This window comes from Paramisgurnus dabryanus, chromosome 20 (genome assembly GCF_030506205.2).
Source record: "Paramisgurnus dabryanus chromosome 20, PD_genome_1.1, whole genome shotgun sequence".
NCBI lineage: Eukaryota > Metazoa > Chordata > Actinopteri > Cypriniformes > Cobitidae > Paramisgurnus > Paramisgurnus dabryanus.
Window position 1 is genome coordinate 26,079,938 of NC_133356.1, and position 23,805 is coordinate 26,103,742.

The 23,805-nt window shown below is 42.8% G+C and overlaps 1 protein-coding gene and 1 pseudogene across 1 annotated transcript; one reads left to right on the plus strand and one right to left on the minus strand.

Moving 5' to 3' along the window:
- Nucleotides 1-1,895: 1,895 nt before the first annotated feature.
- Nucleotides 1,896-15,796, minus strand: LOC135787644 (serine/threonine-protein kinase pim-2-like). The gene is made up of 6 exons (XM_065297568.2): nucleotides 15,484-15,796; nucleotides 15,209-15,373; nucleotides 14,562-14,668; nucleotides 14,003-14,471; nucleotides 13,790-13,930; nucleotides 1,896-2,021 (listed from the first exon to the last, which is right to left on the minus strand). The coding sequence occupies exons 1-4, from the start codon at nucleotides 15,776-15,778 to the stop codon at nucleotides 14,403-14,405; spliced, it is 636 nt and encodes a 211-aa protein (XP_065153640.1). The 5' UTR covers nucleotides 15,779-15,796; the 3' UTR covers nucleotides 1,896-2,021; nucleotides 13,790-13,930; nucleotides 14,003-14,402.
- A 6,293-nt stretch (nucleotides 15,797-22,089) lies between these two features.
- LOC135787699 (5S ribosomal RNA) lies at nucleotides 22,090-22,206 on the plus strand (annotated as a pseudogene).
- Nucleotides 22,207-23,805: the final 1,599 nt, after the last annotated feature.

Here is a 23,805-nt window from a genome sequence, read left to right on the forward strand (position 1 = left end):
TTCGTACTACGAAAAAATCTGCGTCTCAAACGTATGTCGAGTTTGCTCGTGAGAAAGGAATGTTGTTTGATCGCTGGATAAAAGCGTGTAAGGTTACGGATTATACCTCTCTGCGAGAGCTGATTTTAATTGAGGAATTTAAGAACTGTGTCCCAGAGCGTACTGCTTTGTATTTAAATGCACAAAAAGTCAGTACGGTGCAGCAAGCTGCTGTATTAGCAGACGAATATGCGCTGATGCACAAAACTGTGTTTGTTAAGCGTTCTAATGATTTTGGGGGTTCAGCACCAAATGAGAGCGTATCTGATGTTAAAAGCAAGTGGGTTCCTAGCAGTCCGACTACAAAGTCACGTAAAGAATGCAGTTATTGTCACAAGCTGGGACATTTGATGGCCGATTGTCACAGTTTAAAACGAAAAAACGAGTGGCAGGATTCAATGCCTGTTCAACCTCGTGGTACAGTTCTGGTGAAAACTGTCTCTTCGTCCTGCGCTACTTCTACGCCTGATCCCTGTTTTCAGCCTTTTGTGTTTGACGGATTTGTGTCTTTGGATGGTGTCGAAAGCCGTAAACCAGTGCGAATTCTGCGTGACAGTCCTTTATACTGTCAAACATTTTAGATTTTTTTGGAGGTTCTGCGTGTAAAACTAGCACAATTGTGCAGGGCATAGAGATGGGGTTTGTAACTGTTCCTCTTCATCGTATATGGGTGACTTCTGAATTGGCGTCTGGGTGCTTTGAAGTTGCGGTCCGCCCATCGCTACCTGTGAAGGGTATCAATTTTATAATGGGTAATGACATTGCGGGTGGTAAGGTTATGCCGATGGTAAAGGTAACTGATGCTCCGTGCGGAGATATGCAGTCTGATGTGCTCACTGAAATGTTACCTGATGTGTTTTCAATAAGTGCTGTTACGACCCGAGCACAAGCAAAACGTGATGTTCAGGAAAACACTAACCTTTGTAACTCTGTTTTTTCAGATATTCTCAGAAATGAAACATTGCCAGAAGTTTTACCGGCACCTAAAATGCAGCAAAGTTCACCTGTTTCTCTTGATTTCGTAACGGATGCGTCAATTTCACACAAAGCCCTGATTGATGCGCAGAAAAATGATCCGACGTTACAAAAATGTAGTGCGAGCGCTGAAGGGATACTGTCACCGGGTAAGCAAAACTTTTATTGGCGCTACGCAGTACTAATGCGCAAATGGAGCAGTACGCCGACTGCTGAACAGACAGATGATTGGAATGTAGTGCATCAAGTTGTGCTACCCTCGCAATTTCGACAACAGGTATTAAACTTAGCTCACGATCATCCTTGGTTTGGCCACCTCGGAATTAATAAAACCTATAATCGAGTGCTCCAGCATTTTTTCTGGCCAGGTTTAAAGGCTGATGTTATTAAATATTGCAAAACATGCCATATCTGCCAGGTAGGAGGGAAACCTAATCAGGTAGTGCCGCCTGCTCCTCTCTGTCCTATCCCTGCTGAAGGAGAGCCATTTGAGCGCGTTTTAGTGGATTGTGTGGGTCCACTTCCACGCGCTAGGTCTGGTTGTCAATATTTATTGACAATCATGTGCGTGGCTACTCGGTTCCCAGAAGCGATTCCTTTAAGAAGCATAAATGCTAGGTCTGTGACAAAAGCCCTTACAAAGTTTTTTACGACTTTTGGTCTCCCAAAAACTGTTCAAACAGATCAGGGGTCGAATTTTTTATCTTGCGTGTTCCGTAATGTGTTGAAAGCTCTAGGAGTGTCTCACTTGGTTTCGAGTGCCTATCACCCTGAATCGCAGGGCGCATTAGAACGTTGGCATTAGACATTAAAATCAAGTCTGCGTAAGTACTGCTTTGAGACTGGAAATGATTGGGAAGAGGGGGAACTGACTGGAGGCTGTGGATCCGGCACTGTCTCCACTTTGCCCCTCCGGATGCAGTCAAAGGGGCGCTTTAGCCCTTTTGGTTTGGTGTGGTCCAGACTGATGCTGGCTTTTGTTGCAGGACTGGCCAGATCCAGAACCACTGTAAGAGAAAATGCATTTAGACACATGAAATAGATTATAAACATTACAGATACTTGAGCAGTGTTTCCCCTACATAAAGGGGGCGCCCCGCCCTCCTAATGGCTCGACCCGCCCCCCTTGAAGGTCAAGTAAATTTGATTTGATTTTCTTTATAGCGCCAGAGAACAATTTGTTATTTTATTAAACAAACTATAACCCTCAAGTAATATTATATTTATCTTATTTCCACAATGGCATGTATTTTCAGCATGTGTTTGTGCATTTACAATTATCCAATGGAGTGCGACATTTTACTGTTCTGCTTAATTTAGTACTGCGCGCGCTCTCTGTCATGTTATTTGCAGCGCGCGCCTCTCTCTCACATAACTGAAAAGGTGACGGTGTTTTCAAAGTCCGTTCCTTCTTATACTTTCTTTTTTGCATAAACCTCAACAGTCACGGTATGTTACTGACAGAGAAGACGACTGACCGAGTTTATCATGACTTTCCCACACACACACGCGCATTCTCTCCCTCTCTATATGCCCGCGCCGCGCACGTGGTTTGTAGTAACTCTGTGTAAAAGTAACAATGTATGCTGTCATATTTCTGTATTTGCGAATGACGCGAAAACACGCGCTTTCCCCTTTAAGCACGTCTTTGAAGAGAGAGAGAGAGAGATAGAGAGAGAGAGGGGGGTAAGAATGGTGCCCACGTTGAGAAAATTTAATAGAAGACTAAAGTATGTATGTCACTCATCTAATTACAGTATGTTAACTGGATAACACTGGATATAACTCATTGTATAGTTTAATAAAATAATGTATTTTAATTACACAAATAGTGATTATTTACTAGCTGCTGACCAGCATAGGGAATCTCTATGGCTAATTTATAAGACATGTTGATGATACAGTACTGTGTGTTGTACCTTTTCTTGTTAACTTCTTCCACCTTGAAGCTATTTTGGGGATTTTCGCTTGGATTTGGCCTACCCAATTTCAAAAGCTTCGCATGCCCACATGCAGAGGTTTACATATAAAAGTTTGGTATCATTTTACAGGAAACCCATAAAACACTGTTGAAAGTGCTAAACATGGTTGTATGTGATATCAGTCCTCTAATAAACAGAAAATAAATAGGCATTTTTTGATGTTTTTTTTCTAAAGTTTTTATTTGAAAGTATATAACTCTGGCCCTGGGTATCTCAGCTCCCTGCAGACAGTTTTGTTTGATTCTAGCAATTGTCAGCTTACAGAGGAAAAAGGAATTTTTTCTCTATCTTAATCTATGCAAAAGTAATTTTACTCCAACTGAAGGGAGGAATAATACCCTTTTTGTATACAATTTCTGCCTAAAAACATTTGAAGTGTCCCCGTAACCACATACAGTGGAATAAATGCAATTTCTTTATATCATTTTAAAGAAAACCCTTTGAAGTTACATAAAAAGCTGCTGTTTGTGACAAATATTGTTATTTATGTTGTTTTTCATATGATGAAACACCAAATTTTCTTTTTTATGTTGTAAACACTGTCTTTGATAGTGTATAACTCTGGTTCTGGGTGCTCTAGCAGACTGCAGACAGTTCTGGTTGTTAGCAGCGGCAGACAGTAAACACCCCCCCCCCAAAAAAATGAACTCTTTAGCATGTCGCATTCAAAAGTTATTTTCATTTTACTAAAGGGTGTGAAAATACATTTTTCATATAAATATTATTTTTTTGTTTTGCACATATAATAAATAGCAAGGGATTATATATGCACACAACCAAAGAAAATGCTGTGAATGGACTCATTGTTTAGAGTAGGACCTAAAATAAAAGATGGTGTATCATTTGTGGCTATCTGTGCTATCTGAGGCAGCTCACGCTCAAGTTTCACATAAATTTACAAAAGACCATTTTTTACCTTTTTATTCATTCAGTGATTGTTGGATATGTGTTGATAATAGAACAAAAATAACGCTTTAGCCTTATTCCTGAGAATGAGAGCTTTCATTTGATATAAGACTTGCCCATGTTTGTCATATTTGAAAAATATGAAATATTTAATGATATAAAAAAATATGGGGGGGTGATAGTGTAAAGTAAGTGTAAATAACTTTCTTACAGTAAAAGATATGTCAAAGTGATGCATATCTGCAGAAAGTAGAGACTCTAAGCTTTCAAACAGTATCTCATATGTGTTACTGGGGTCCATGACGGACCATTAAAGATTAAAAGAATATTTTATATTAAGTCAAAATACGAAATTTTGGACCCGGGACAGGGTCCTCAGGGTTGAAGAGGTTTTAATTGAGTCTTTTTGGGTAGCCTATCTTATGCCTAGAATTATTCAAGGAGCTTGATTCTTTTAAATTCCTTCAAAGTTTGATCAATTGTGCATAATGACATGTGCAACAAGGGGTATAGGGTGTCAAACTCATAGACTTGCATCATTTAAAGTTCAGACGCTCTTTTAAAAATATTTTGGGTCAACCTCTTGCACAGCTTTAAAGCTGAAACTCATCAAATCCTATCAGAAGTCCAGAATGTCATTGAAACACACCAGTTGCTTTGCTGTCATCAGTATTAAACATGTTACCCATTACACAGAGCTCCTACACGGAAAGTATAAGTTCCCTTTCAGTCGGTCACTACGACGTCACGTCGTGACCGACGAATTGGGAACTCGCTTAGAGAGACCAATCTGCTTCGAATACTACTAAAACGCCAATGAACTTGGCATTGAGATATTTGCATAATGCTGGCGCCGCCCCGCCAGGTGCGTATATAAGCAGCAGGTGCAAATAGGGAAATTAGCTTTTATTCGCTTCGAAAGCCTGCAGTATCTGCTACTGAGAAGCTACTCTACTCTGTTGGGATCTGATTGCTGAAGTTGGTTGTACTAGCAGTACCACAGCGGACGCTTCGCTTATTCCACGGCTCTACATCTGTTTGTTGTTTTTGAGTTTAGTGTGTGCGTTGCCTTCCTGTGCGCTCATCAACTGAGCATCTGAGTGAATTTCCCTAAAAGAGTGATACGAGAGAGCTTTGTGCCTTGTTAAAGGCAGCCACTCTCTCGTATATCCGGACATCAGCGTCCTTTTCAGGATGGCTTTTCGTCCGTGCGATCTTGGGTGCGGCAAAAACATGGGTCCGAAGGATGGTCACGAGCGTTGTCTTTCGTGTTTGGGCATCGAGCACGCAGAGGCAGCGTTCGCTGGGGGTAAGTGTTCTCACTGCGAGAGCATGTCCCTTGTGGATTTGCGGAGACGGTTGTCTTTCCTCCGGGAAAAGCGCAACCCTCGTCATGCGAGTGCTGAACGCCGCCACGGTGCGGCTGTAAAGCTCTCAAAGGACGACCTCCGCATCACTGTGCTGAGCCGGTCGGGGGATTCGTCCTCATGCTCTCAGCCTCCTCATCCACAGCCGGTTGATGTGCCTATGGAGACTTCAGCGTCGTGTTCTACGATGTCTCTAGAATCCATTGTGCCTCCCTCCGGGTCCACCGACGCCGCAGCATCCGAGGGTGGGCCTCCTCCCCCTGACGTGGACCCCGACGCCCTTCCTCCCTCTGGTCGGGTTGGGACGCCGGAGTTCGATCCAGAGATGGTGGCCGTGCTCGCTCGAGCGGCGGAGACCGTAGGGTTAGAGTGGGTTCCCCCCCCTCAGCCCGAGCCGTCCCGCCTGGATGATTGGTTCTTTGGAGCTGCCCGGGTGTCACAACCCTCTCCACCGGTGCCTTTCTTCCCCGAGGTGCACGAGGAGCTGACTAGAACCTGGAAGTCGCCGTTTTCCATGAGATTACGGCCGTTTCAGCCCTCCCCCCTCACCTCCCTCACCAGCGGAGCCGCTAAGGGTTACACGGGGATCCCTCCCGTGGAGCGTGCTGTCGCGATGCAACTGTGTCCGGCTCACGCTCCCTCTTGGAAGGACCGCCCAACCCTCCCCTCTCGTGCCTGCAGACAGTCCTCCGGTTTAACGGGCGCTGCCCACCAGGCATGTGGAGAGGCGGCTTCAGCCCTGCACGCAATGGCGTTGCTGCAGGTTCATCAAGCGAAGGCCTTGAGGGATCTGCACGAGGGAGGACACGACTCGCCTGTCCTTTCGGAGCTCCGGGCTGCCACTGATCGCCAGCGGGTGTCCTGAGGAGTTCCAGCTCTCCGCTGAGGAGACGGGACCACCAGCACCCTCCTCGGAGTCTGTGCTCTCCGCTGAGGAGACCAGACGACCGTCACCCTCAGCGGGCTCAGGTCAGTGTCACACACACATACTGTAGATACTTATGCTGTCACAGCAGACGCACCGGCAGTCCCACCTGTCTCGCTTCGCTGCCCCACCGCGGGTACTTCGGTAGTGTCGTTAATTCTCCTCGTACGGTGCATGGGTGCTTGGCTTCAGTTCCCAGCTCGTTTCGTTGGGTTTTACGCACAATCCGCCTCGGTTACAAGATCCGGCACACCCCAAAATTCTCGGGCTTTCGTTTCACTGTGGTGAAAGCGCCCGATGCACATGTACTGCGTGCAAAGTTCGATGTCCTGTTGGCGAAGGATGTATCGAGCCGGTCCCTCTTACCGAGATGATATGATGATAGGGTTTTTCCAGCCTTTATCTCATAGTACCCAAAATACGCGGCGGGTTACGATCGATTTGATTTACGCACCGGCTCTACAAAGGTGTTCTTTTGGACGATAACGCCGAGGCTCGTATTTCAATATTCAGATCGTTTGCAGCCTTAGACCTGTAAGACGTGTACTTTATGTGTCCATCTCCCCTCGCTTTAGACCGTTTTTCGCTCTGCGTCGTGGGGTGGGCATATTAATACTAAGTACATCATTCGAGCTGTCTCTCTCTCTCCGTGTCTCCATGTGCTAGTCACGGCTTTAAAATATCAGAGAGAGGGTTGTTCGCATTCTGCTTTTATGTACGTCGACTTATAATAGCCCGTTCTTGGCAGACTTGCGCGAACACAGAGTTAATGCTTCGGCATCTCGCTCGTTTATGTCTTCAGGTCGACTGGGAAAGAGTACTTTGCCCCGTGCAGAGGATCCTTTTTCTCAGTATGGAAACTAGACTCGATCGACTAAATGGCGTGTTTTACAAGAGCGCGCAACCAGTCAGTTCTGACTTGCCTCGGTTTAATTCGAGGGAAGTACGCGGTCCCTCTGAAACAATTTCAGAAGCTCCTGGACATATGACAGCATGCTGCGGCTGTGACACCGCCCGAGCTGCTTCATATGAGACCGCTTCAGCGTTGGCTTACGATCGAGTCTCGAGGAGAGCGTGGCGCACCGGCATACACCGTGTAAACATTACACCTGCGTGTCATTCCAACTTCCCCGTGGTAGACCCGGCATTTCCGATAGACAATGCGCCCCTGAAAGGTCTCCTGGCATTCTGTAGCATGTATGCCCTTAGCACGGGATGATCGCCACGTATGACGGGCTTGCAGTCTCAGGGGTGTGCATAGCACCCCAACTGCCGCGAGCGGTGCGCTGTATATCTGGGACTTGTACGCTCCGCTGTGGAGATGCGAGGGAAGGATGTACTAGCCGACACCGACAACATTGCGACTGTTGCGTTATTTACCGTTAAGGCGGTTTTGCGCTCTCGTCACCTGTCGCATCTCGCTCGTCATCTCCTCCTTTGGAGTCAGAAGCATCTGAGGTCCCTTCGTGCCATTCACATTCCGGGCTCGCTCAATACAGCAGCGGACGCGCTTCTCGAGCTGCGCGCCCCGGCGAATGGCGACTCCACCCCCAGACGGTCCAGCTAATTTGGAAGAAGTTCGGTCGTGCGCAGACAGACCTGTTTGCGTCGCCGGACGATACCCACTGTCGCCTATTTTATTCACTAACCGAGGGCAGCCTCGGCGTGGACGCATTGGCACACAGCTGGCCTCGGGGGATGCGCAAATACACATTCCTTCCAGTGAGCTTAATCGCACAGACACTGTGCAAAGTCAGGCAGGACGAGGAGAGCCTTTTTATTAATCGTCCGTACTGGACGACTGGGAATTGGTTTTTCATAGTTAATGCTCCTCGCGACAGCCCTCCCTGGCGGATTCCCCTGAGGAAGGACTTTCTTTCTTAGGAAGGGGCACATTGGCACTCGCGCCCCGACCCGTGGGATCTCCATGTATGGTCGTTGAGCGCGCGCAAGGTTTAGGTGATTTATCGCAAACGGTATCTAACACCATCGACGCGGTTCGAGCACCGTCCACAAGACGGGCTTACGCGCTTAATGAAACCTTTTTCGTCACCTGGTGCTCTTTGCAACGCGAGGACCCCAGAGAATGCCCCATTAACATTGTGCTTTATATCTTCAACATAGGTTAGATGGTAGGCTGTCCCTTCGCCATTAAAGTTGATATCGCCGCTATTTCTGCTCGTCACTCACTCACTTATCAATGGCAGATCAGTTGGCCAGCATGATTTGGTTATTACACTATAAGAGGCGCTCGCAGGCTAAACCCCTCGCGCCCTCCTTCTATTCCTCCTTGGGACCTGTCCATGGTGCTGAAAGCCCTTCAGGCCCCCCCGTTCGAGCCTTTGCAGTCTGCGAGTCTGAAGCTTTTATCAATGAAAGCTCTGACCCTGCTAGCTTTGGCCTCAGTGAAGAGAGTAGGGGATTTATATGCATTCTCTGTTGACGATTCGTGCCTTCAGTTTGGTCCTGCTGCCTCGAGTGTAACATTGAGGCCCAGACCAGGCTACGTGCCCAAAGTTCCCACCACTCCTTCAGAGATCAGGTGGTGAGCTTGCAAGCGCTGCCCCCGGAGGAGGCAGACCCAACCATGGCTTTGTTGTGCCCCGTACGCGCACTGCGATTCTACGTGGTCCGCACGCAAAGCCTCAGGACCTCAGACCAGCTCTTTGTTTGTTATGGTGGCCAGCAGAAAGGGAAAGCTGTCACTAAGCAGAGGATGTCTCATTGGATAGTTGATACTATCGCCCTGGCTTATACCCTTCAGGGTATTCCTTGCCCCTTTAATTTGAGAGCGCACTCCACACGGAGTGTTGCCTCATCTTGGGCTCTCGCTCGTGGTTCCTCGCTAACAGACATCTGCAGAGCTGCTGGTTGGGCGACACCTAATACGTTCATTAAATTCTACAGTGTTCGTATCGAGCCTGTATCCTCTCGTGTTCTTTCCTCACCAGGGGGAGCACGGAGAACAGTCTCGCAGGTCGGCTTGCAGCCTCCAACTGATGCTTCATAACTGTGTCAGTATGGAAGGCCTTCAGAACAAAAATGCGTAATGGTTTGAATTGTTCTTCCTCCGCTGCCTTGGCAGCCTTTGTTGCGGAGCATTGGCTGTCAGCCTTTCACTAGCTGTATCCTCGCGAACCTACGTGTCTGGCTCGGGCTCCACATTGTGTCCCACCGGGTTCCATTGTGAGTATTTTTCCGTGGGGTTAATCCTACTAGCCCACGTTTCCCTTAGCAGAGCACTGCTTTGCTTACACAGCCACGGCTGTCTTATTTCCTCAACTACGGTTGACTTTCGCCCACCATTAGCCCTTAAGACGGGTGGTGGCTTCCGCAGCGTTCCTATCCCGCTCAGGTAGGGCGCTTCCCAGTCGCTGGCACTTCTGTGGGGTTAAAGGAACATCTAGTGCCCGGCCTTCTGCCTTAAAACCTACCTCCTCCTCCTTAAGTGGAACCGGAGGGCTTTTACGCAGTCACTGGAAGAGGTCAGCCCCTAGTGGCGTTTTGATAGGGATTCCCAATTCGTCGGTCACGACATGACGTCGTAGTGACCGACTGAAAGGGAACGTCTCGGTTACGGATGTAACCCTCGTTCCCTGAAGGAGGGAACGGAGACGTCACGTCCCGTCGCCACAGGTGCTGCCACCTGCTGTTACGGCCGGTCACACTTTCCGGCTTTCTCAGCGAATAAGAAGCTAATTTCCCTATTTGCACCTGCTGCTTATATACGCACCTGGCGGGGCGGCGCCAGCATTATGCAAATATCTCAATGCCAAGTTCATTGGCGTTTTAGTAGTATTCGAAGCAGATTGGTCTCTCTAAGCGAGTTCCCAATTCGTCGGTCACGACGTGACGTCTCCGTTCCCTCCTTCAGGGAACGAGGGTTACATCCGTAACCGAGACGTTACCTCTCCCTCTGAAACAGGCTTGACTACCCCGCTGTCTCAGGTTTAAAATAGCCAACCTCCCATTTTGAAATGGGAAACCCAAAGTTTTCCTCATTTCAGGGTTAACATACTCAGAGTTTTCACTTAACCACCTTTCTGAAACTGGCCCCTGGTGTCTATTTGCAATCGTGCATGAAATAAACAAGAACTGCGTTTAAACGTATCAATATGAAAGTCACAAATTCAGCTTTCTTCATCTTACCATCTGAGCCTTTCGTCAAAGCATGGGTAGGGGGAAACTCCTCTTTTCCTCCTTCTCCTCCACTTGATCTCCCAGCGCGAATGACATCTAACAAAGGTCCGGCCACGGATGACTGGACGATGTCTGATGTCAAACCACCACTGGATAGAACAATTTCCTCCTCCTCATTGACAAACACTGCAAATACAATATAAAAAATAATGTTAGATTTACTACTTTAAACTAAACGGTAGTATAGGTTTCTGTAAGTCAAAATGCCAAGGAGTTGTTGCGTGAATAATAGTACCAACAGAGCCAGTCTCTTTTAGCTGTTAACTTTCTCTTAAGACTATATGTTGTGTTTATGAGGATACTTGCAAAGATGGGTATTTTGACACATGTGTGCATATAAGGCTAACGTTAATACAGCGGCAAAATACTCACAAGCTCAATGAGAAGCAGATGCGGGGCTTGCACGCTTCTCTTAAACCGAAACAGTGCTACGATATTAGTGTGTGCGCTCAATCTGCACAGACTGCTTAACTTAAACTTTGGCAGCAAATAACCTGCCAAACTGGCTAGTGATTTGACATCGTTACCACAATAGCTGGGCACCGCACTTTCATTTTCATCTAACGGTACCTGTTGAGCTTTGGGGCTCTTCACGTGAGGTCAATATCTCCTCTATCCTTATTTGAGCTACCGGCAGGATGCACAACGTCTAACAGAGGTCCGGTGGTCTGGACCGTGTTGTTAGATGTCAAAACAGCGCCTGACAGGTCAAAATCCACTCTTTCGACATTTCGTCCATCACTGTGTTTAGTGACTGACATGATGTCAAAAGTAAAGAAGGCTGTAAACAAATTGCTTAGACTCAGTCCCAATAGATTAGCGGTCTAAAGAAACTTTCTGTCTGTCACAGTGCGTCAACAGCCTCAGTTTCTTACTTTTTTGAGTTCGCAGATTCACTTAATAATCTGTACAGCTCAGTTCAGAATCAACCAAAGTGAACTTGTTCAGATCCTTCAAGTGAGTGGCCACCGTGCCCGCTTTTATATAGATGTGTGACAACACAATAAGTTCCATGGTTGCGCGCATTGGTTGTTCGCTGTGTAATGAGCGTCATCTCTTTGTTTACATAAGATATTCTTCTAATTGGTCAACACATTTAATTTATATTTCCCCCTTTCTATCTTTCTGTTTTCTTGTCATTATTTCGTACTTGTATATTGTTTTGAGCATCAATAAAAACAAATAAATAAAGAGCAGAAAGAAGAAGATAAAACTCACTGAGAGGCGCGTGTCAAATTAACCCTCGCGTCTCAACACAAGATGGCGCCTGTGCTTTAGAATAACTTGATGTTCAAATTTATATATATATTTTTTATGTTCAACTTTATATAGAAGTTTATTCTTTTTTTGGGCACCATTACCCAGACAGCACACATACATCTGGCAGACGTCGTCCCAATTTTCTAAGTTCCATCGGCAAGATGTCGCTCAAGGAGCGTTTGCTAATTGGGAAGATGTCCTAGACGTTGGCATCTTATAGTAAATGCCCTCGGGCCAATGCAATCTCAGCAGCTCTGCGTGGGCTTTATCGGACCTATATTTATTAATAGAGATGCTCCGATCAGCATTTTTGGGGCCGATCAGCGATTACCGATCACCAAGATCATGATCTGCCGATCGCCGATCAGTGCCGATCACAGAATGGCAGTGGAATGGGAATCTTTTATCTATAATCTAGCAGAGTTTGCACCATTGTAGAAATGAAACTAACAGTAAATTAGGTATATTATTGTTTTAATAGAGAATCGAATAAATAAGCACAACAAATATTTCTTCTTGCAAAGAGAAATGTAATATGCCTATAAAAAGGTTTATGTCTGTTTAAAGTAATTAAAATAAAACACTTCACAGTCTTTACTGTATGAATTAAATATACACGCATTCGTATGAAGTACAACAGTTCTTCACTGATGAGCAGAGAGTAATTTTATTGAGAGATGAATTAGGATACTGTAGCTTTTTTTTTTTACAACACAATAGTCTACCTCAAATTAGCCCACACACTTATGTAGATTGTGCTTAACAGTGTCTCTGTCTACCAACCACACTTTTTTTTGCCATGGTTTATGCATATGATGGAGAACAAACTGTGACATTTCTCTAATTAGGTTGCTCTGTATTTTGCCCCTGGTTACTTTTGGCATATTTCTTGTGTTTTTTGAATTTTTTATTTTTTACTTTAAATGCAAAATACACTTATGTTTTTCCCAAACTATTTGTGTTGATTTGTTATATAAACAAATGATTTAAATAAAGTTTTTCCGGACCTATGAAAATTATGGGAATTCAGATTTGGACCTTTGAATGTAAACTTTGAGAACCCCTGTTCTAGATGAAATGAAACATAATTGATTTTGATCAGGGTAAATACTTTACTGGTCAGGTATGTCAGGAAGTCTGTAGGCTTTTGGGGATTCAATGGCATAGCTGCCAGGAACTTCAGACCTTGCAGAAGTAAATTTACATCTAATGTCAGATTCTATTTTTACATATTGTATGGCTTTGACTGAGGCAGTACAAAAAAAGCAAAATCAGGTTCAGGATGCTGGAAAAATTACGGACAACATAATATTGTGCCAGGGGCAGGGCAAATGATTTATAAAAAATTAAAACGCCCAGGCCTAAAACCAAGATGGGACGATCCTTATGCTGTCCTACTAGGTACACCTTCAGTAATAAAATTCAGCAATAAACTTCAGCAATAAAACTCAGCAGTGAAGTTGCTAGGTAAACCTAGATACAAATTAGCTTATACTCCCCAAATCTTAGACAGGCGAAATGCTGTGGGATGGAGTCATGAGAAGAACTTCGTCTTTTAGTGACGGGGGGGTCCCCTCATGATGAAGATATGGGGTGGGGGGCAAATGTTTAGCTTCACCGGAACCAGCTTAGTCGCCTGATGGTTTCTAGAGTTTCTATGGGAGTCAAAACTAGTTATTTCCTAGCAATAGTCAAAACAAGATATTTCCTAACAAATTTGTTTAAACCAAGTTGTTTTTTTGGCCATGGAGCTCTTTTGTTTTCGATCGACCATACAACTAGTCAAGAGTTAAGAAGTTTGTCAGACCTTATAATTAATGGCAGTCAATACAGCAATGTTTAACTCTGGTAAGTAGAGGTAACTAGTTCGTCAGACCAAATAATTAAAGGCAGTCGATGCTTAACCCTGTAGTTAAAATAAAGTGATTCGTCAGACCAAAATAATGTAACGAAAAGGCAGACGATGCGGCACACTTTACTCTATTGGTTTACTCTACAGCACAAAATGTTGTGGGAGAGGAGCAGACATACTGATGAAAAATATAAACCTTGAATGAACTGTAAGTTGCTTTAGATAAAAATGTCTGCCAAATGAGTCAAATGTACAAAATGTAATCTCTTTGTCTTTCACTTACTCTTGGTTAAAGTGGGGTCCATAATTGGGGTCCAAAGAAGGGGCTTTTTTCCGTGCAGCATCCTATATACCACAGAACCTAAGTCCAAGACCTTTTTTGGCTTTACCCTGTGTATGAACTCAGAATATTTCTCAGGTGCTCCTGTAAGCAAAACATTGTGTTTCGAAGTAACAGGGTCACATGATCATGATGTCACTAAAATCTCCAGCTCACCTTTATGTCCTTGGGATTTGTATGCAGCGTCATTGATTAGACGGCCAATCCCAAAGTCAATTAACTTCAGTTGTACACCTTCACTGTCCACCAAGATGTTTCCAAAATGGATGTCATTGTGAAACACCCCGTGCTTTATGCAATGTTCAACTGCTTTCACTAACTGAAGCTTAAGCCTGCGTGCTTTTACTTCCGGCAGTTTTCCAGGTGTAGAGATATAATTACGCAAGGGCATCCATTCGTCTAGGTACTCCAGAACAAACATGAGGTAGTTGCGTTCCTCATACCAGTCAATCATTCTTATAACATAGGGGCATTCAGGAGCTTCTTTTAACTTCAACATTAAGGCCACCTCTGTAACAAGTGGTCTGGAATATCCATGCTGAAAGCCTGGAAAGCCTTAGTTTTGATGACTTGCATAACAAATACATCTTTCTTCCTCACGTAGCCTCACACGCTTGATGGCGACCTGCAAAGAGAAAGACAACATGAAACATTGAAAAGCGCAACATGTTTAAGGTTTGCACAATGTCTGTAGAAATAAGTATGGGTGCCGTACCAATTTGCCATCAGCTTTACGGGTTCCTCTATAGACCCTGCCATAGGCACCTTTCCCAAGAAAATAATCTTTACTCGTTTTATACTCGTATTCAGCATTAAAAGATTCTGAAACACACAATAAATGAAATAGAATACAATGAAATAGAAAACAAACTCAGAGATGAACGACATACAAGAAATCATTGTCTGATGTCTCTACAATACGATTTGCTTTGAAAAAATACAGTAAATTGTGCTGTCTTACCAGAACCTTTTGGCACAAGATAATTCGCAACCGCTCGGGTCCCCGGAACCTGTGTTATGATGCATTTAAACTAGTCGTGTGCTAAAATCTGATCGATTGTTAGTTGTTGATCTGGATTCATGTACAGGCACCGTCGAATCAGATCACGGGCATCTGTAAGTTTTAGAAAAGAGCTGGTAAGCCTTTCTATCTGTCTATATAGTTCTTGTATCAGATAGTGTTCCTCAGGCTCCTCAGTTTGTAGTGAATTGTGTTAACAGCACAAAAGGTTGTGGGAGAGGAGCAGACATACTAAGGAAAAATATGAACCTTGAATACACTGTAAGTTGCTTTAAATAAAAATGTCTAAAATACCAAATGAGTAAATTGTACAAAATGCAATCTTCTTGTCTTTTACTTACTCATGGTTAAATTGCGTCCCGTAATCCTTACTACGCCTAATCGTTGCAAGGGTGGAAATCCGTGCACCATCTCATAGAGCACCACACCTAAGGCCCAGACGGTTGCTGGCATGGCCAAGTATTGCAACCTCGTTAAGGCCTCAGGTGGAATGCAACATTTAGCTCCTGTAAGCAAAACATTGTGTTGAGTAATTTTGTAACAAGGTCACATGATCATGATGTCACTAAAAGCAAGTTTCCATGCTTCACTATGTTATTAAAAAACTCCAGCTCACCTTCACGTGGTTTGGATGTGTAGCCAGTGCTTTTGACTAGACGACCCATCCTAAAGTTTGTTAACTTCAGGTGCAAACCACTTTCATCCACCATGATGTTTCCAGAATGGATATCATTGTGAAGCACCTCATGCTTCAAGCAGTGTTGATCTGCTCTTACTAATTGAAGCATAAGGTGGTGAGCTTTGTCTTCCTTTATTCCCTTTTTATCGATATAGGAATACAAGTCCTTCCAGTCCCTTTGGTACTCGAGGACAAGCATGACCCAGGTGCGTTCCTCGTACCAGTCATACATTTTTATGACATAAGGGCATTCAGGGGCTTCTCTTAATTTTAGCATCAGCGCCACCTCTGTAGGGAGCGGTTTGCAATATCCAGGCTGGAAAACAAGTGGTCAAGAAAGTATTAAGGGCGATTTATAGTCGTGCGTAGGTCCTACGGCGTAGCAGCGACGGCGTAGGTTCCGCGTCGGTTTTCATTTATACTTGTGCGTCGCCCTCCGCGTCGACGTGCAAAGACACGCGAAACCGCTGGTTGGCAGTAATCACGCGTGTAACCACAGTAGCAGCAGAAGTCGTCACAGAAGAAGAAGCTAAGCAAGTTAACCCACAAACGAAGAAAAAATAGCAACTTGTTGTGTATAATTTGAGAAGACCAGCAATGATGTAAGTAAATAAACAGCGACTTATGTTGCAGTTTGAGTTAAATCACTCCTCAACTTGGCTCATCTTTGTTTTCACCGTCTCAAACGGAAATACCTATGACGCAGTTTTTTTACCTAATGGGAGGGGTTTTGGTGGACCAATCACAGCGCTTACGGTCCGCGTAGAGCCGACGCGCTGTTAGAAATTTTGTGAGGTGCGCGTCAGGCTACGCAGAGCTACGCACAGGCTACGGATCGCCTACGCCGTAGCTACGCCGTAGGACCTACGCACGACTATAAATCGCCCTTTAGATCCTCTTTCTGATAAATGTGACCCTGTCTGTAAAACCCAGTTATGAGATTATAGGATCTTAAAAGTTTGATTTTAGTCATATGTACAAAACAGTACATCACTGAAAATAACTTTAGCTAGGTGTTCACAGGCAGGGTCACAAATGTATTGGTATTGCATTTACATGCAGGGCTTGACATTAACTTTTTGAGGAACTTGTCCTTCGGACAAGTAAATTTATGTTTCACTTGTCCATGCACAAAAGTCAGTAAAGATGAATAATATAATGTATTTTTTGTGTTTTCCTAATCAGTGGCGGAGCAAGGGATTTTTCATAGGGGTGGCCAGGCAGGGGCCAGCAGTTACTCTGGGGTGGCACATAAAATCTCTATCATCCAACCTTAAAATACTTTTAAGTATTATAGGTGCGTTAATCACAATGATGTATAACATACAAGTGCTACAATACTTTAATTTTAATTAAAAGGAATTAAGATTAACATACAATTTTTAGTCATAATTCAACCTCATGTATTTTTAAACTATTTAATCAAATAAAACTTTTGAAATGTACTTTGAAACCAGGATTTATATCTCCCATTGCTGAAAAAACTATAGAGACCAGAAAATCATGTGAATTTAGGCCACTGAAATGTATTTTACTAAGATTCGTTTGGCTGCTTCTTGCTACTCTTTCTGAAGAAGGATGCTATATCTGCTGCCTTTCTCTTCATTTTTCCCACATTTCAATGATTGTCTGACATTAAAACACTAAAGCAAAACATTAAAACATTACCATGTTTTAAAAAACTTATTAGGATAAATTTATCTAGATTATCTGTTATATATAAAATCAATATTAAACCTAGCATTTACGCTGTAATGTTTGTGTGGGATTTTTAATGTACAGTGACGAACTCTGTCAGATTCAAACCGGCTGTCGTGCAGCGCACACACACATAGGCACACTAAAGAGAGATTCTCGTTATAAAACAGATTCTTAAACAAGATTTTAAGCCCATTATGTGTTTTTACCGAACTTTAGAAGAGAAAACATATGGACTTAAATCTGCTTTTTTGACACACAGTGAAGAAAACGCGGTTGATTAGTGCCTGTCATTTATATATTCACGCCGGAGCCTGAAGAAACATCAATCTCCACTCCACTCCATGTCGTCCCGCGACTCCCTCCCCTCTGTGTTCGTGCATCAGGTTTAATGCGCGCGCAGCTTGTTTAGTTACAATAACAGTAACATGTAAACAAGTGTGTGTGTGTGTGTGTGTGTGTGTGTGTATGTCGGTGCGCCGTGCTCTCTGTTCAATATTCCGCTCGGTGTTTGCGCTGCACTTTCTGCTCTGTCGTTAACGGCACAACGTTAAGTAACATTTTTTTAAATTTGACTTGTCCAGTCGGACAACTAATTTTCCCTTACACTTGTCCTACAAAACATCCACTTGTCCCGGACAAGCGAACAAGCCTTAATGTCGAGCCCTGACATGGCTTTAATAATTGTGAATAAGGTCAACAAGGCATTTCCAGAACAACTTTCTTTGGTGCTTGTTAGGGCTGGGCAAAAAAATAGATTTTTCGATTGATCTTTTTTTACGTGGTCGAATTGTTTTTTTTTTCCATATTTTTTTTGCACACATTGAACGTAAGATTAAAGGAATATTCCATTTTCTTAAAAGAAAAATCCAGATAATTTACTCACCACCATGTCATCCAAAATGTTGATGTCTTTCTTTGTTCATTCGAGAAGAAATTATGTTTTTTGAGGAAAATAGTGCAGGATTTTTCTCATTTTAATGGACTTTAATAGAGCCCAACATTTAATACTTAACTCAACACTTAACAGTTTTTTACAACAGAGTTTCAAAGGACTCTAAACGATCCCAAACGAGGCATAAGGGTCTTATCTAACAAAACACTTTTAAAGCACAACTTCTCGTCTAAATCCGGTCCAGCGCGACCTAATGTAAATGCGTAGTGACGTCACGTGTTACATATATAAAACGCTCATTTGCGGACCATTGTAAACAAAAAACTGACACAAAGACATTAATTAGTATCAGTTGACATACAACAATGTAGGAACGGTCCTCGTTCTCAACACTTGTAAACACTGGGGCGGAGTTTCGCGTTCGTCCTCTGTGACCTCTTGACGTCATGACTATTGCGTGGGGTCACGTTGGCGCATTACGACCGGATTTTCTTCACTAGATGTCACACTTTTTTTGCCTTGAGCGATGTTACCAAGGAGCCTGTCATTCTTTCATTCAGTTCTTAAAATGGCGGTTTTAGGTGCTTCATCGACGTTGATGCCACCTTCACATAAAAGTAAGAGGTATGGAAGCATTTTAGATTTCGCAAACAAGACGACAACGATAGTGTTGTGGCTTTTAATATCTTTTAATTAATTTCCCACTTGTAAACTTCTGTTCACTGTTCTTTTTATTAATATAGTATTTGTATTAAATCTATTTTTATTGAGTTGAATCGAGAATCGAGTATAAAAACCGTCCCGAGAACCCGAATCGAAAATTGAATCGAAATCGAATCGATTTGAATGCTTGTGAATCGAAATTGAATCGATCTGGAACATCTGAATCGATACCCAGCCCTAGTGCTTGTAGCCTTTAATATCTATTTTAGTTCATCTTAGTTATGTTATGGCTAGTTTTAACTGGACTTGTTTAGCTTTGGTGACTTACATAATGAATAACGTCTTGATGGTGACCTGCAAAAAGAAAGACAGCATTGTAAAAACATTGTAAAACCCCTGATACCGCACAAAACTTTTAAGGTTTGCCCAATGTTTGCTGAAATAAGTACGCGTGCCCTACTGTACCTCTTTGCCATCAGCTGTGCGGATTCCTGTGACAACATTGCTATTGATGCCGTCCTGATCATGAAGCTTATAATCAGCATTGAAAGATTCTGAAACACACACAAAATAATAAAATGTATGAGGTTACATATTCACAGAGTAGAAAAGGGATCAAACACACGCTGACAGACTTAATACGATAACTACAGGCAGAGGTACAAATAAAACAAAACAATTACAGAGAACTTACAGAGAGTCCGTAAACAAGAGAAATAATAAACAATGAAATGGAAAACAAAAACATTGCTTTAGAGAGTACAGTCAATTTTGTTTTCTTACCAGGACCTTTTGGCAGAAGACATTTAGGGGCTTGGTTTACCCGTTTTTTTTTCTGTCTCTGCTGACCAGCACTTTCAGGCCCAGGAATTTTAGACACTTTAGCCGCTGGATTTTTGGCCACATCCAGCATCGGATATTTAGATTGCCCGACATGCACGTCGGTTCCTTCAAGACTCACATGAGTCTTGGAAATAGGCAGACTGGCTTTATCCGTGGCATCAGGATGTGCCTGATCTGCCCTGTGTGGAAGCATCACATGGTGCTCCACATCTTTTTTTTTCCGGAGGTAATCTTCAAGTGATGTTGGTTCTTCTGGACCACATTTAACCACCTTCGACTGACTGGCCAGATCTGAGGAATCCTTTGAAGAAGGATTGCTCAAACTGACTGGAGGCTGTGGATCCGGCACTGTCTCCACTTTGCCCCTCCGGATGCAGTCAAAGGGTCGCTTTAGTGCTTTTGGTTTGGTGTGGTCCAGACTGATGCTGGCTTTTGTTGCAGGACTGGCCAGATCCAGAACCACTGTAAGAGAAAATGCATTTAGACACATGAAATAGATTATAAACATTACAGATACTTGAGCACAACCTGGGGCCCGTATCATGAAGGAGGTTCAACCGATTCAGAGTTAACTCTTAAGTTTTCGGTTACAGAACAGCTGAAATGAGTCAGTTCAATCGACTGTGTCTCTATTTTGTACACAGTGTGACTATACAAATCACAACACATAAATAGGAAAATGTTCGCGTTATTTTGGGAGCTGTATGCTAGCTGGAGCCACTTACTTCCAGTCTTTGTGCTAAGCTTGCGGGGCCGCGTCAGACAGAGTTCCAGCACGCATGGAGATGAAAAAGGTCGCTTCAGCACTAGTCGGGAGTGTTTTTTACAGTGTAGTGTTACAAAACTTTTAGAAGTAGACTTCTGTTGAAAATATAAAGTAGCACTGCGACATTTTACTAAAATATGGTCTGTCAAACAATAACATTACAGTACTGTAACTTTTCTTACATCTGAAAACATGCTGGGTAATCTCAATGAACTGTCTATGGTTGCTACGGCAACTCTGGTTGTTGTGGTCGTGCTCGTACGAGTGTGCTCACCGAGGCTGCAGTTTCTATAACGGCCACTGGTGTCAGTAACAAGGTAGCACTAAAATATTTCTTTAACACGACAATCAACTTTAATAATGATTGGAAATGTTTCTTGAGCAGCAAATCAGCATATTAGAATGAACTCAGATAGATTATGTGACACTGAAGACTGGAGTAATGATGCTGAAAATTCAACATTATTTACAGGATTAAATTACAACTTAATATTCATATAATAAAAGACGTAAAAAAAATCTAAACCTAAACCTATATATATATATATATATATATATATATATATATATATATATACTGTGAATTTACCTGGTGTACTGAAACAGCGACAGGGAGAGAAACCCTGAAGGTTCAAAACAACCAATCAGTTGAACGCTGAAGTAAGCACACTGTGTTAACAAACAGGAGGTGGGGTTTAGAATTCCCCGGGGAAAGAAAAGTTGAAGAAATAGAAAAAAAGTAGGGATGCACCGAATATTCGGCCACTGAAAATTTTCGGCCGAAAATGGCCCAAAAGAGCATTTTCGGCTTTCGGCCGAAAGACTTTTATCATCAAAACAATACGGCCGAAATGTTGTGATGACGCAAACAGAAACCGCGACCTGCACATGCTTGTCTGAAGCAACATGTATGCGGCGTGGATGTATTTAACCGCAAAAAGGCGCTAAAGTACGCACAGAGGCACATGCGGTTGTGTCCGGTCCAGACGTGATCATCACAGTGAGTACGCCCTTTAAAGATCAGAACTCTTGATGTGTAAACTTTTGAGAGAGTCACGCAAATGTGTCTTATACTGTATAGTCCATTAACATACATGTGCCGAATAAAGCAATGAAAAACAACGTAACATTTTTATGCTGCGCTGTTTGGGATTCGCCTTCGTTCTATGTGTGCGCGCCCGTTTAAGTGCCCTCAATATTGCACACACGAGTGAGACGCAAACAAGCGAACGTAAAATCTTTCTGTTATTGACAGGGCACATATAAACAAAATTATCTCCAAAGTATTCTTTTTCTAATAAAAACATTTGTTTATGTCTTAAGTGTATGTATAAATTAAAGTCATAAACCAGTCTCTGCTTATTTAAAGAGACAGTAACCTCAATTAACCTACTTAAGTCTAACAAAGAGACAAATAGCTCTAAAAATAATAATATATTTAATTTATACAATAAAGACAGTGTTATGACTCATTTAATTCGATTTCTGTACCTAATGCTAATGTTAGCCCTTATTAATGTGCAGCTTTGTTCTTTTTTATAAATGTTTGTAATTTCGGCCTTGGTTTCCTCATTTTCGGTTTTCGGTTTCGGCCAAGAATTTTCATTTCGGTGCATCCCTAAAAAAAAGAAAGAAATTGTTGAATTTTTGTTTCTAAAGAAAGCTTTGATTAGTCTAGGCCAGCAGCCATATCACCCTGTAGCCCAAGACAGCTTGCCCACTGAAGCTAAGCAGGGCTGAGCCTGGTCAGTACTTGGATGGGAGACCACCTGGGAAAACCAGGTTGCTGCTGGTAGAGGTGTTAGTGAGACCGGCAGGGGGTGCTCACCCTGTGGTTTGTGTGGGTCATAACACCCCAGTATAGTGATGGGGACACTATACTGTCAAAAAAGCACCGTCCTTCGGATGAGATGTTAAACCGAGGTCCTGACTCTCTGCGGTCATTAAAAATCCCAGGATGTCCTTCGAAAAGAGTAAAGGTGTGCCCCAGCATCCTGGCCAAACTTGCCCATTGGCCTACTAATCATCCCTCATACTAATTGGCTATATCACTCGGTCTCCTCTCCACTAATAAGCTGGTGTGGTGGGCGTTCTGGCGCAATATGGCTGCCGTCGCATCATCCAGGTGGATGCTGCACATTGGTGGTGGTTGAGGAGATTCCCCCGTTCATATGTAAAGCGCTTTGAGTACTGAGAAAAGCGCTATATAAATGTAAGGAATTATTATTATTATTATTAAAGATGGGAAATTGTAGTAGTGGTTGTGCTAAGGAGGATTTAGAAGGAGATGAGAAGTATATGTGTGGTAAAGAAAGTAAAAATGTGAAATAGTGAAATGAAGCAATTCCAAACAGCCATGACTGTGATTGTGTAGATTATATACAAACATTAAGTGTTCTTGGATAATTTGCCACTTAAAAATTCCAATTTGATTGTTACAATGATGTTTGTGGACAAAAGGGAAATGAAAGGCAAAATCACAAAAAGCATATGAATTGGCTAGAAACAAAACCTAACATTTATATTTTATTTTTTATTTTTTGTTTTGCCTGGGGAGCTGTGCAGGTTGGCAGCAGAGAGGTTTCCTGAGATGTCCCGTAACAGGTTGCGGTAAAAGCCCACCTGAAGGGAGATTCTGATGAAATTAAAGGGAAAACCCTTGCTGACCAGGCAGCTACGGTTGCGGCCGCAAGAACGGCAGAAACTCTTACTGCTCAAATGTGTCATCCATGGTGACAAACTACTCACAGCTCACCGACATAGCTGATTTTCAAATTCAATGCTCCAGAAAGGAGAAATGAGAATGGATGGAAAATAGTCATTTTAACACTGATTCGTAAATCCAAAAGTCTTTTCCTTTTTTGGTCAAAAAGATACACAGTGTCGTACGCTTGGAGTTTTTCAAATGTGTTTACATTTTAATGCAAATTGGTGGGAGAGGGGTTTTAGGAAACATTCAAAATAAATTGTTTGCGGATGCGTAACTTCTCAAAAACACAATTCGGCACCCCCAAATTCTATCATTTCTAAGCAGAACACCTCAGGGCTGTTTTGTGAATTGCAGTGTGACTTTATAACCTTACCTAAGTGCGAGGGTTATCAAGATATTACAATTATAACTGATCATTTTCTCGTTTGGTGTAAAGGTTTTCCCCACAAAGAAAGGCTTTGCTGCCTTTATGGCTAATATGCTGGTTCGAGACATCATTCCAGATGAAATGAAACATTATATATAACTAAATAACTAAAAATAAAATAAAAATAAATAAAAATAAAAAGTTGCAATACACTCCGTGTTTAAGTAGGCAAATATTTTTTATATTTAAAGAATAAAACATTCACATAATTAGACATCATTACACTGATGGTTGTAGATTTTTAATTATGTTTTCCA

What these genes read in the sequence shown, in the direction of transcription:
- LOC135787644 (XM_065297568.2), bottom strand. Translation starts at nt 15,778, where the DNA reads ATGTATGACTGGTACGAGGAACGCACCTGGGTCATGCTTGTCCTCGAG. An exon ending in CACATCCAAACCACGTGAAG is followed by an intron (nt 15,374 to 15,483) that starts GTGAGCTGGAGT and finishes TTTTGCTTACAG; the next exon opens with GAGCTAAATGTTGCATTCCA. An exon ending in GTAAAGCTGATGGCAAATTG is followed by an intron (nt 14,472 to 14,561) that starts GTACGGCACCCA and finishes TTCTCTTTGCAG; the next exon opens with GTCGCCATCAAGCGTGTGAG.